The 13404-nt window shown below is 40.9% G+C and overlaps 1 protein-coding gene across 4 annotated transcripts in view; it reads left to right on the forward strand.

Annotated features, from left to right (window-relative positions):
* ptprk (protein tyrosine phosphatase receptor type K) overlaps positions 1-13404 on the forward strand; it is a 153008-nt gene that overhangs the window by 3474 nt on the left and 136130 nt on the right. For 3 of the 4 annotated variants that reach the window (XM_034699506.1, XM_034699508.1, XM_034699509.1), the window contains exon 2: positions 3659-3682. The exons of the other annotated variant lie outside the window; for it this stretch is intronic. In XM_034699506.1, the coding sequence (XP_034555397.1) occupies positions 3659-3682 (24 nt within the window). The remainder of the gene's footprint in view (positions 1-3658; positions 3683-13404) is intronic. 4 annotated transcript variants of the gene reach the window in all.

Here is a 13404-nt window from a genome sequence, read left to right on the forward strand (position 1 = left end):
TGTGTGTGTGTGTGTGTGTGTGTGTGTGTGTTTGTGTGTGTTTTTGTGTTTGTGTGTGTGTGTGTGTGTGTGATGTGTGTTGCTGTCACTTGAAGAGAACGAGGGAGGCTGATGCTTTTAAGCCCCACAGAGTACAGTGCTACAAAGATGTTTGCCTCTCATTTAGTCTCATGTGAAAATGCCTCCTCACTCGTCTCTTGCCATGTAAAATGGCGCCAAATCAAAGGCCCTTTTTATTTACTTTATCCTTAAAAGTAATGCCTCAGACCGCCGTCCTTCAGATCCATCCTAATGTCTTCTCTTCAAATCAAACGTCCGCTTTGCTCCGAGCCAAACTGTTTCCACGGATTTCAGTTTAGTGATAGATTTGTGGAATCCATCTCTTTGAAAGTAACTGGCTCATTTCTTCTGTCGTTTGGGGATGAAGTCGGCGCACACAAGCGTGTGTGTGTGAAATGTAATTAATCTGTTGAGAGAATTCATTAGCTAATCTCTCATTAGACTCTGCGTGTGTATGTGTGTGTGTGTGTGTGTGTGTGTGTGTGTGTGTGTGTGTGTGTGTGTGTAAGAATGAATTGGAGGGTTTGTGCTGAAATATGGATTAGCGACACACAGCAACCGTGCAACCTCTTAGCCTCGCACTGTTGCCAGAGAGTTAAGTGAGAGGGAGAGTGAGGAAGTGACAGGACTGACACTGGTTGTGCTCCAGGTTTTTCATCCGCCATGCTGTGCAAGAACTGTTTTACAAGATGAACTCCAAACACATGAAAACTTTCTCTTAAAGTAGGTTTCATGCTGATTTTTGAAATTATGATAAAGAACCAACCTGCACACGTTTCTACCAATCATTTATTGCTTGTTTACCTAATTCTGAAACCTTCCCCTTAATTGATTGGTCAGGACTTGGAAAATTGATCTGTCACACAAAGAATGCCAGAATGAGTTATTGATCTTTAATTTTGGTTATTTCATTTTATTCTTCTAGTTTTCTACATGAATTTCAAAGGGTTTGAAGTTTTTGGTTGGACAGAAAGATGAAACACTTAAATTGGAGCACAGGGGCAACAGCTAAATCTATTGTTTAGTTGCTCCTCTGGTCATTCTAAGGCCTGGATACTTGATTCAAGGACAAGGAATGTTGACTGACCCATACAGCAAAACAGTTTCAAGCTTCTGGGTTTACTTCCAATTGTTTGCATCCCACTGAAAATGCAAAGTATTGCTGTTGCAGCTCATAGGCCTTACATTGTCATGCCAACATAGACCATATAAACATGGACATAGTCTCAGTGATGTCACTCATTGGTGTCTGAAGAGGGATTATGAAGCTGGGTGATAACCGCCACCAGATTGGAAAAGCTGACTTGGAAACGAGCAGCAACACTGCAGCTGTTGGCTAAGAGGCTCAAAGCCCGCCTCTTTACCTCACACTAGCTCAACAGCAGTTGGGATGCGTTCAGCATTTCCGATATGGCTTCCGCCGACAATTGGCTTCAAGACAGACGGGTGACGTCACGGATACTACGTTCATTATATGCTTGGAACGAACATAGAAATCGCACTGCCAACTAGGGTTCAGGGCGAGTGTTGCAGACGCAATACAGAGTAGCTACGGCATAGAGTCAACACAGAAGTATAAACCAGGCTTTACAGTTGACATGAATAAAAAAATGAGCCATAGAGACCTAGTCTATTTCATATACCAGACTTTATTCAGCTGTAAAGTTGGCCATTATTACATGGGACCTAGTGGGGATTCCTTGGCTTTTAGAGCCAGCCTCAAGTGGACACTCAAGGAACTGCACTTCCACATTGGCTTCATTTTTCAACACCAGAATTTGCCACTTGCTTCTCAAAGCCTTTGGATGAAAAATCCTGACAAGAGTCACAGTTAATCTGGATTACACTTCAAGTTGTCACATCCACAGTTCAACTTTAAAAATTGTAATTTTTATAAAGGTGCCCAGAGGGAAAACACTTCTCGGAACGCGAATGGATCTTCTTCTGTTATACTGTAAATGACACTGGGCAAGGCTAAATTGAAGCTCTGCATGTCAAGAGTCTTGACTCCATGGTGACATCTTGAAATTGCAGTTTTTGTCCAACCAACTCTCCAAAAAAACCTGTGAAATTCATTTTGAAGTGACACAAAACAGAGACAAGCAGGATGTCATTATTCGGTTTAAGAGAGTGTAACCAGATTATATGGTCCAGTTCTTGTTACTTAAAGAGATCTTGCTGATTTAATCTCAGCTGACAGACTGCTTAAAGTATACACTACCACACATATGAGGACATAAGGGACCACTTATAGACTCAACCTGAGAAGAACTTCATGTTTATTAATGCTTTGTCATAAGAGGGAGAAACACAGTGTCGTATTAGTGTCATCACCACGAGCCTTTATGCTTCCCGTCTTTTTGGTTTTACTACATTTGCACCCCAAATAAGCTGATTTTAAAGAATTGAGGATTAACCTTTAGATACTGGTACATGATGAGTTTACATCATCAGTCAGCAAAGCAGGAAGTCAACCATGAAAGTGTTCAAATCCCATTGGAGATGAAGGAATGCGGCACATCCAAAACAAATCCCCAATCCCTGAAATATCACATCCCTCATGACTGATGGTTATTAGTCCAGTATCATCAATCTCAGCTCGGCCCCGTTTGGCTCTGGTCACAGCTGTCGGTACAAGGGGGCTTTGAAACACCCTGCTGCCTCACACACACACACACACACACACACACACACACACACACACACACACACACACACACACACACACACACACACACACACACACACACACACACACACACTACACACACTTACACACTTGGCTGGCTAATGACAGATTAAGTAATCAACACTCTCAGCTGATTAATTACATTACAGTTCACACACTCTCTCTCTTCCCCTTACTCTCACACAGACACAGATGTGAGCAGCTTCAGCACCAGTTTGTGTGGTTCAGTGTGTGGTGATATCATGTATGTAATAAAGACATGACTGGTGCGTGTGTGTGTGCTTGTAAGGGAGGGGGAGATGGGAACAAGTGGCGACAGGTGACGAGAGTCTTGGGAAAATGATTATTTTTAGGGTTACCATGAGGGTTAGGGGAGGCAGAGGGGAACGGTTGAGGTCAGGGATCTGTTGGTCAAAGAGTTTGTGTTAAAGAACGTGTGCAAGCCAAAAGATTGTTCTCACAAATTTGAATGCAGATTTGTGTGTTGTGTCAGTTATGTGTTTTTCTTTTATTCTTAGGATTCTGCTTTTTTATTTGTGTTTGGTTTAATTTGGTTGCTGCCGCCAAGCAGACAGTGTTCATTAAAGCTGGATGTATTTGTGATTTAAGAGCTACATGAAAGTCAAACTCTATGTGCTTAAGTATGTTATTACCTAGCTTCTTTTGTCTTTGGTCTTTGCTGACTGTTGATTGGTCAGAAAAAGCATCCATCTGTTTTCTTCCTCTTGGTTGTTGAATGTTTTTTTTAACCATGCCTTAAAATGAACACAGTGTGTCCCCTCTGTCTGTGTCATTGCGGAATCTTCTGCTGCACAGCTTCACTCTGATTTATGTGACTTTACTCCTTTGCATGCAATCTAATCTAATTCTTTTTCCTTTTATTCTCTGCTCTTCTTCTGCTGCACGCAGCTCACATGGGGCGCTCTGAGAAGGGTAAGTTACAAGTGGCCGGCTAAGAGCTGAGCTTCATCTTTCATAGTCATCATCCTCGTCCTTGTCGTAGGGATTGGTGTCGTCATTATTAACCCAAAGTCTTCATCCTGTCACTTAAAGGTTTAGAGATAAGTTAGATTGATGTTGTAAGTTCAAGGATGCATGATGTTGGATTTTTGCTGATATCCCAATTTGGCGGATGCTGATAGGGACACAGATACTGTTCCGATATCTACTCACCCTTTTTTCATTGTAATGAACATCAAGTCTCTCATATACCATCACATTTACCTCTTATCATGACATCCTTTGGTTCTGTTTTGGACACATCAGTCTACCTCCATACAGCTGATGTGCTGAAGCTTATGCCTGGTCTGTTTAAGGTGTAGGGCTGGGTGATAATTCGATAACGATAATTATTGTGATGTAATTTTTCTCTATAAATAAAACAAATGAGATAAAAATTGTAATTACGGGTCGCCTCGGCCTAGCGGTCTAAGTGCCCAACATGCAGAGGCTATAGTCCTCATCGCAGAGGTTGCTGGTACGAATCCTGGCCGCGACCATTTTCTTCCCCCACTCTCCACTCCCCACGTTTCCTGTCTCTCTTCAGCTGTCCTATTTAATAAAGGCAAAAGTCCAAAAAAATGAACTTAAAAAATTGTTATTACATCCCCAACCACTGGAAAGGGAGGGGGCGCTAATGAGCCTCAAACACTAGCCATCCAACATTTGACAGAAGAAGAAGACAGCATTGAACAGCCAATCATAAGATGAGATAAGATATTCCTTAATTCGTCCCACTACGGGAAAATTTAGTGCCACGGCAGCAAATCACGTCGTAGGGTGAGATATCGTGATAACATCATTTTCAATATTGCCCAGCTCTACATCACGTCTGCATGATTAATGTGTCGCATTATTGGCAGACATTTTCATATCTGCGGATACCAATAATATCATGCATTCCAAAGTAGATCATGTAGAGTCAGCTAATCTAATAGCTAACACATCTTTAATAACAGTCACACTCATGTAACGATCATTTCAAGGTGTTGTTGTTTGTGGTCTTGCAACCAATCTCACACTAACATGACAGTACACCATCTTTAGAACATTTCTGTAATGTTATTAATCTAGAGTACTATTGCTTGTAATTAACACAGTTTAGACAGTAGGGCTGTGTATTAGCATAATCTGGCAATCTGATACATATCATTTTACAGTTGTGATGTTTGATTTTATTGTGATACTGTATACAGCACTTTTTCCACTGTGAAACTGTGAAAGTAACACACTACAAAATGTATAAATCCGAGTTAAAAAGTCTTTCTTAATATGCCATCAAAAAGGATACAGAAGTGAATGGATGTAGTCTTACGCCCGTAATTAACAATATGAAAAGTTTGTTAGGGGCACACACTTTAAGGTGATTTCTACATGTTCTTTCTCCTGCTGGAGATACTTCCTGTCATGAAAAGCTTGAATTGAATGGCTGAAATACTTGTAGCTCTCTGGCACCACTCTGCTGTCACCTGTCTTTGAGACTCTGCCAGCATGGCAGTCAGTAAATCTATTTGCCATTTGTCTGTCTGTGTGTGTGTGTCTCGTCCTCTCTTTGTTTCTGTCTGTCTGTCTGAGTGTAGTTAGACAGCTGTCAGCAGGTTTGAAGTTTCCAGGTGCCGTTTGTTCAGGTGACTCAGGTTTTTAATGAACCAGTTCCCAGTTACTTTGTTCCTGCAGTCCCTGAACACTCATTCTCCTCTCTCTCTTTCACTTCTCATAACTGTCCACTTCAGCTACCTCACATCCTCTCACTCTGTCTCACACCTATCCTCTAACTCCCTCCCTCTCCGTCTGCCCCTCTTTCACACACAAACACTCACAGCGGATGGTTGTTAATAAGGGTGTGGTGTTTTTTGGGGGGAAAGTGACAGGTTAGTAAAATAGAGACTTACTGAGCTATCACTGTGTGTGATTGTGGAGTGTGGCATCCCACAAGGCTTTGCTTTGCCGTGACAAAACCAAAGCAAAATTAGGGCCCTATGATTTCCGCGTTCACGGAATCATGGAATTGGCCAATAAAACGGAATCTACTGTTAAACGTGGAATATCGCGGAAATTGACATAAAATGACTGAAATGCTGTCATCACGAGGAGAAGGAACGTGCATCTCCTCGCAAACACTCATCCGCCCTCTCCTGAAATAAACAACACGTCGAAGCGGCCAACAGAAACACCAGCTACGTCTGCAAAAATAACTACAAAACTCATCTCTTTCTCCAAAATACAGAGCTGAACAGTTCCTAAATGACTTCTATGTGTCAGGTGACATGCTCTTTTGCAAATTCTGCAAACAAACTGTTGACTGGAAATATAAAAATACATGTGATGACCACTTGTCGTCCAAAAGCTGATGTGTTGCATCAATGGATTTAAGGATTTTTGCATTTCATTAACGGAGATTTTATTCACTGACACAAAGAGCACACACTATATGATGGTAAAATAAGTGTAAAGGGGAAAAAACAAAACTTTTAAAAATTAAAATGGAAAAAACGGAATTTGGAAAAAATGAAACGGATTTCAAAGGGCCCTACAAAATGATGTTTTTATTTTTATTTACAAAAATCAACTACAATCAAAACCCTCAGTTGATTTCACACACAGACCAAAAGAAATAAAAGGAAAACGTAGATTTATCCCTTTTTTTTATTGTTAGTGTGGGAGTCTAACACAGTATTTGGAGTTCCATGCTCCAAAACACACATTATTTAATACAAAAATAATAGAGACCTAATGAAAGCCCAGCAGGGCAGAAACACTGTCGGTTCACATTAGGCAGGACAGGTTCTTGAAAATGGCTTTGGCAGGTTCTACCTCAGCAACAACATATCTCATTACAATACACCCGGCTCAGTCCGAGAGACAGGATGTGTTTGAAACAGAGACAACCTTCACCTCTTTGGGGGGGTTTTGTAGTTTGATTGTTACAGAAATGAATCAAGATGTGACAGGATCCAGTTTTGGTCTGTGTGAAGGCAAGGTGTTGGTGGATTTATTTCACATCTACCTTTTTATATCCAATTAACAGAGACACAGTTGAACTGAAAAAGTCAGTATCTGCTGTAGTTTCCTTGTTCTATTGTAGTTCTATGTAGGGGGTACAAAGTTATCATGACTACAGTCACAGTTATGGGAGCTGGTTGACATAGCTGGAATTATGCAATGTTGAATGTTTTATGCTTGTTTATTCCAGTATTTAAGGTAAAAGGCTGTCTAATACCTCAGGCAGGTTCTTCCCAAACAGTGTGAAACTTAGCTATGGTTAAAGGAACAGACTCTGACTATGAGAATGATTACACCCATTTTACTATAGAGATTACATCAAGAGACCTCAGAGTAAATCTGTTCTAGTGGGGGCGCCGTTAGTCTAGCGGTCTAAGTGCGCCCCATATACAGAGGCTATAGCTCTCATGGCAGAGGTCGCAGGCTCAATCCCAGCCTCGACCATTTACTGCATGTCCTCCCCCACTCTCTACTCCCCACATTTACTGTCTCTCTCCAGCTGTCCTATCCATTAAAGGCAAAAAATGCCCAAAAATATAACTTAAAAATATCTGATCTATTGTCAGCATGAGGCAAGATCTTACAGTAGTTCTCCTGTTTTCTTGTTGTCGCTGCACCCAAACTCTTCCACCATCCTGCATGTTTAGCAAATGTTTGCCAATACTGGTCCGAGCCAAACCACTAAAGACAAAAATACAAGAGTTTTGGGAAATCATGTTGCTAAACCAAGCACCCTCACTTCAAATCTGTCCCGGGAAGTGCGCCACATGACCACACAATCGTCTTCTTCCTCTATCGGGTGTCCAAAAGATGATCTTTAAAAGTAGGATTTCAACGGCAATCAGAAAGCTGTGGTTTTTTTTGGGAGGCATGTGCCTTTAAGTGTCCTTGCTGGGGCTATTTTATTCCCAGTCAAAGCTCCTTAAGAGACACTTTAGACAAATTAAGATAAGGACGTGTCTTTACAGTGTCAGGAGACATTGGAATTTGTTCCAGAGAAGGTGCTTTGTTTTTCACGTCACTAAAGGCCGTGGTTTTGTTTGTGTGTGAGTGAACCTGACAGTAAAGCTGTATGAGTGGAAGTGTATTTTTTTGTGTGTTTCTAAAAGATGGAGCCTCTTTATACTGGCCTTCAGGTGAATTGGGTTTATACACATGGCCAAAGGGCTGTTTCATGTGTGTGTGTGAGTGTAGCTATGAGCAGTGGCTGAAGTGTTTTCCATTAGTCCAGTTAAGAAGACATCTGTCATAAAGCTGCACCACACACACACACACACACAAACACAAAAGTAGCCATAAGCAATCCCTGTGCAGTATACCATAGCAAGTCTCATCCTGATCTCTGTGTGAAGCCTCGTGTTAAAAGCCTGGAGGACTTACAGGCACAGTATGTATATACTGATAGCAGAAAGGACACTATTTTTACAGTTCTTACAGTCCTTTCTAATAACTCTCCTCTGCTCTTTAAGCTGATTTCAGTAGAAAGCAGCAGAAAGCTTTCGAGATATAAACCCCTTTTCTGTGTGTGTGTGTGAATCAGGGGCTCACAGACAGATGACCGGTCCATTAAGATTATCATCTCCATCCCTCGGCCGTGTATCTTCAAATCACCGTGAAGCCGGTCCCCTCTCTGTGTAAGCAGAGATTTAAATCTTCTAGCAGATATTCCACAGTTATCTTTTTCCTCTAAATGATGTAACGCCGCTTTTTATCAATCTGTCCTCCACAGTAATCGCCCTTTTTGTCTGTCCATCTCCCTGCCATCCAGTATGTGTGTGTGTGCGTGTCTCCCAACTGTCTGCAAATGACTACATGACTTCAGACACATGGTCAGTCTGGCAGCATGGCGTGCACGTGTTGAGCACCTTCAGTCAATCACTCTAACAGACAGGCTGTGTGTGGGAAGCTGCAGACAGACATTTGAATGTTGAACATCTGTCTGTCACTCTTCTGGTCGGTCGTGCTGAGACACTGTCTGTCCTGCACGGAGCTTGTTAAACATAGACATTACACTGATCAGAACAGCATTATGTAACTGTTTGAGCTCTAAATAACAGCTTCAAAAGTTCACGATGAATGCGGCTAAGAAATCAAAGAAATGTCAGAGAGGAAGTGAGGGACAAGAGAAACTTTTGCTTGTTTGCCAAGGATTGAATAAGTGGCGGAATTAAATCCTAAAAACAAAACATCAAATTGCTCCAAGCTCTCTGTAATGAGGATGAACACAAACCAAATGTTATCTGACAACAAGTTTTAAGGATTTTTATTGTTTTGAATTCTGCATCTTTGGGACACCAGTTTAACAAACTTGACCCTTGGCTCTTTACCTCATGTTGCTCCCCGAGACACTTGAAAATAGCACCAGACGGGCGTGGACATCCAGCCTGAATCAAGCCTGCGGCCTCTGAATCCAGCCTGTAACCTCTTTTTGGCATGTGATTCCCCCACTCTCTCCTTGTTTCCTGCACTATCCACTGTCGTCTCCTCTAGATAATAAACGTGTAAAAAGACCAAAAAATCTAACTTTAAAAAAAAGAAAATAGCAACAGACGTTACAAGATGGTTGATTGGGGCAGCGTTGGCCTAGCGGTCTAAGCGCGTGCCCCATATTCAGAGCCTATAACCCTCGCCGCAGAGGTCGCAGGTTTGATTCCAGCCGACTATTTGCTGCTTATCCTTCCCCCACTCTCCACTCCCCACATTTCCTGTCTCTCTTCAGCTGTCCTATCCATTAAAAAAAAGAAGATGTTTGATTAAGTGGACCATTAATTGTTATTGAAAACAACTTAAAATTCACATTATTTTAAATTAACACTTAAAGTATCATGCTGATTTAAAGCATGTTTAATCCGTTTAAGTCAGGGGACCCCCAATGGGACGCAAGACACCAATGGGGGATCTAAATTTGCTTATTTGACCTATTATTGTAAAAATATAGACAAAAATAGTTGTTACATTTGAAATAAAACCCTGCAAATAAGTACATTTCATTAGTTTTCTGCCCTTATTTGTTGCCAGATGACTCCTAAAGTTAAGATTAGCCAACAGTTAATGAACAAAAGCATCAGCAGCAGGAGGTTAATTCACAGCAGCACAGGAAACACAGCCACATGTGCATGTAGGTAAACTCATTTTGAAGTATGAAGCAACATTTAACCACTTGGAGGAATAGTGGGGGTCACAAGTCTTTGGCACCTATATTTGTGGGGTTGCGGTCTAACAAGTTTGGGTGACTAAGAAATGAGTTGCATCAGAACATCCTCAGTCTAATGGTCACTGTTATTCTTCTTCCTGTGCGTGCACACTGGGGAATGTCAAGGGCCGAGATCCATGACCTCTGTCTTGTGCAAAAACTTGAGGACCAAAGCAGTTTCATCATTTAGAGTAAGTGATGGTAACTTCTAGAGATGCAATTGAAGTCCCTAATCTGATCATTTGTTCAACTCAAAAGGAATCATCAAATATTTTGATCATCGATTAATCCCTACACCATTTTCAAGCAAATCTAATCCAACCGTTGCTGCTTCTGCTTCTCCAATTTTAGGATTTGCTTTTATTCTTCTTTATATGTCATTACTGAAAGGACAAAGAATCTTTGGGCTTTGGACCGTTGGTTTGGCTTCAAAAAATGATGTGACCTGATTCAATTATTGCACGATGCATTGGCTAATGATGTGAAAGCAATAGATAATGAAAGTAATTGTTTAGTTGAAGCCTTAGTATCTCAAAAAACTCTATCCAAAGGTCTTTAAGCACAAAACTGTTATTATTCACTACAGTTTACCAAGGACACACAAAATGCAATTTCCAACTGAAAGACCAAAACTTTAGAGATACCAACTTTATTTGTCTCTCATATTATCTTTAGCAAACTCAAAAATACCTTCTGAACACAACAAGGACAGAAGATGTTTGAAACTTCTTCTTTCACTGGAGTTATTCCTCCGTCTTCAAGGCTGGAGTGTTCCTGAATGTAACCTAAAGAAAGCTGTACACTGCCTGTTAGTCTATGTGGGATTATAGGGATTAGCTTGAGGTCACAATGATGTGTAAACATCCCAGTATGTCACTGGCTCACATCAGAGTTTGAATATGCAGCGCTAACAGATGAACTGACCGAGGGGGCCGGCCTGCCTGTAACTTTATGCCTCCCAACATTGAGCAGATTTATTTCCTTGCATTCATGGAACCAAACAATAGTTTTCAATAGATTTAAGGGTGTGGACACCTACTGAGGCTGCATTTCCCCAAGGCCTTTCTGCTTTTCAAAGAGCAGCACTGAATGCATCCTTGTGGGAAACACTGAGCGAGAGTTCTACCACACAGATAAGAGGAACTACAAAGTTTTTGAAACGGTGCAAATGGAGCGTCCTTTCCTCTAGAAGTGATAAGAAGCAGTGCAGAAAAACTCCCAACAGACGAACAGCTGCAGAGCAACATGTGAACCAAGAAAAACACCAAAATAGGGCATGCTAGGTTTTCATTGGCAGGTAGCCTGAGATTCTTATTGTGAAGGTATTTGATTTTTTTCATGTTGATGCTCACTTGTGCAAACCGCTCGGACACACGCACCTCTGCATTGTTGACACTGTACAGACCCCACTGTGTCGGGTGAAGTTGAACAAAATCAGTCAGTTTAGTCAAACAAACTCTCCTCTCCGCTCTTACGACTCCCTCTGACTCCTCCAAACATTTCCAATTATGACTCCCTTTTCTCCTCTCCAACCTTCCTCTCTTTTATTCTACCTCTCCCCTCCCCAGTCACTTTCTCTGCCTTTTCTGTGGAATTTATGGCCCACTAACCCTAACACAGCAACACAGTGTTTATCAAACCCTCCCCCATTCTCCTGTACTCCTTTTCCCCTCTGTTCCCCCCTACTTGTCCTCCTCCTAATGCCCCCTTTCTCCCCCTCTTTATCCCACCTCCTTGCCTCCCCTCTTCCTTCTGTTTCTGTGTTTTCCCCCTCCGAAGACCCACAACAAGATCAAGGGTGGGATTTTGTGTGCTCAAATCCAGACTGAAAGGTGTTGTGTTACAGGGGATAAAGTGTGGGAAGGCTGTTTAAGGTGGAACCGTGATTGCTATCGCGGCTTTCCATGGGAGCGACGTGAAAACACAAGAACAATGTTAAAGAATAAATCTAAAGGGATTCAAGTGAACCTGGCATATGAATTTGTGATGATGAGAGAAGGACTGTTGTTTACATTAATAGGTTTTAATTTGGTCTTTATAAGTAAAAAAGTCCTGAGCTGAAGCCCAAGCCCAAAATATCTTCATCTTACATCTAGGGCTGGGCGATAATTCGATAATGATAATTATTGTGATATAATTTTATGACTTCTGCTGTGCATTTCCAACACGTTTAATGCCCACCACGACCGTAGTACAGCTGAACACTGAATAAACGTGATGCATTCACTGCACTGTAGGAAACAATATCACTCCGCCCCTAACACTTAATAACCTCAAAGGTGAGTGCACAACTCAAAACAATACTCTATAAACTGGTACACTGTAAACTATTTGATATATCTTTGTTGTAAATTCAAATCCGATTATCCAAATGATCTCAACCTGAGAAAAATAAGAATCTATAAATCTAAAACTTAACTTAATCTAATTTTACACAAAAGACCTGCTTCCTGTTTGCACCGTCCACAATGAAGGATTCAAGGAGGTTATCAGAAAACTAAATCTAGGTACAAGCAAACAAAATGTCTGGTTTCTTCAACTTTCAGTCAGGACCAAAAATCTGCCTTTACATTTAACCCTCCTGTTATGTTGCGGGTCAAATTGACCCTTTTTAAAGTCCATTTTCGGCAATATATGCCCTCCAAACTAGTTAAATGCAGCATAAAAATCTGGGCAGAATGTGACAGAACAGGTGTTGTGTTAATTTATCAACATCACTTCATTAAAAAAAAAAATCTAAATGTAAAATAAAATGAACAAAAATCTATGTCATGTAAAACTATTGTATTTATATTTAGGGCTTTCCAATTAAAGATAGTTTAACATTAATTTTAATGAAAAAGGAGTGAGTTATCCTCATTAAACCATGATCTGTGAGAAATAAAGAACACCATTGCATTAAATCTTGATTTAAATGGTTAGTAATGGAGTTAAAAGTTAGATTAAAAAAAATGTTTATTGGGATTTTTTGGGGTTCTGACACTTTTGGATAACTGAATTAGCCCCGGGTCAAACTGACCCAGGAACATTAATGCTGTTCTAGAGAAACGAACATAACAGGGTCAAAGGAAATAATGATTTGGTTTTTATCGTGATAATTATCGAAAACGGCTGATATGAAAAATATATAGTTTTAATATCTTCTTTAACGTCGCCCAGCTCTACTTACAACGATGATTAAACAAACACAACAGCAGGAAACCTTCACGATGGAGAGGCTAGAACCAGAGTTTGTCGTGTTTGCTTCAAACTTCTTTTGTCAAAGTGAAAAAAGTTGTTGATGTCGCTCCTTGAAGCTGCTGCACAAAACCATAGCCGTGTATTTGTTGTGTTTTCATCTTATAGCTCACAATCTGAAGAACGTAGCCTCCTCTTCAGTGTCACTCTGGCACAAAACATCCTCACCCCTTTTTGTCTCCATCTCACCTCCTCCTGTATCACGTCAAGGTCTCTCTCCCTC

This window comes from Notolabrus celidotus, chromosome 13 (assembly GCF_009762535.1).
Source record: "Notolabrus celidotus isolate fNotCel1 chromosome 13, fNotCel1.pri, whole genome shotgun sequence".
NCBI classification, from domain to species: domain Eukaryota; kingdom Metazoa; phylum Chordata; class Actinopteri; order Labriformes; family Labridae; genus Notolabrus; species Notolabrus celidotus.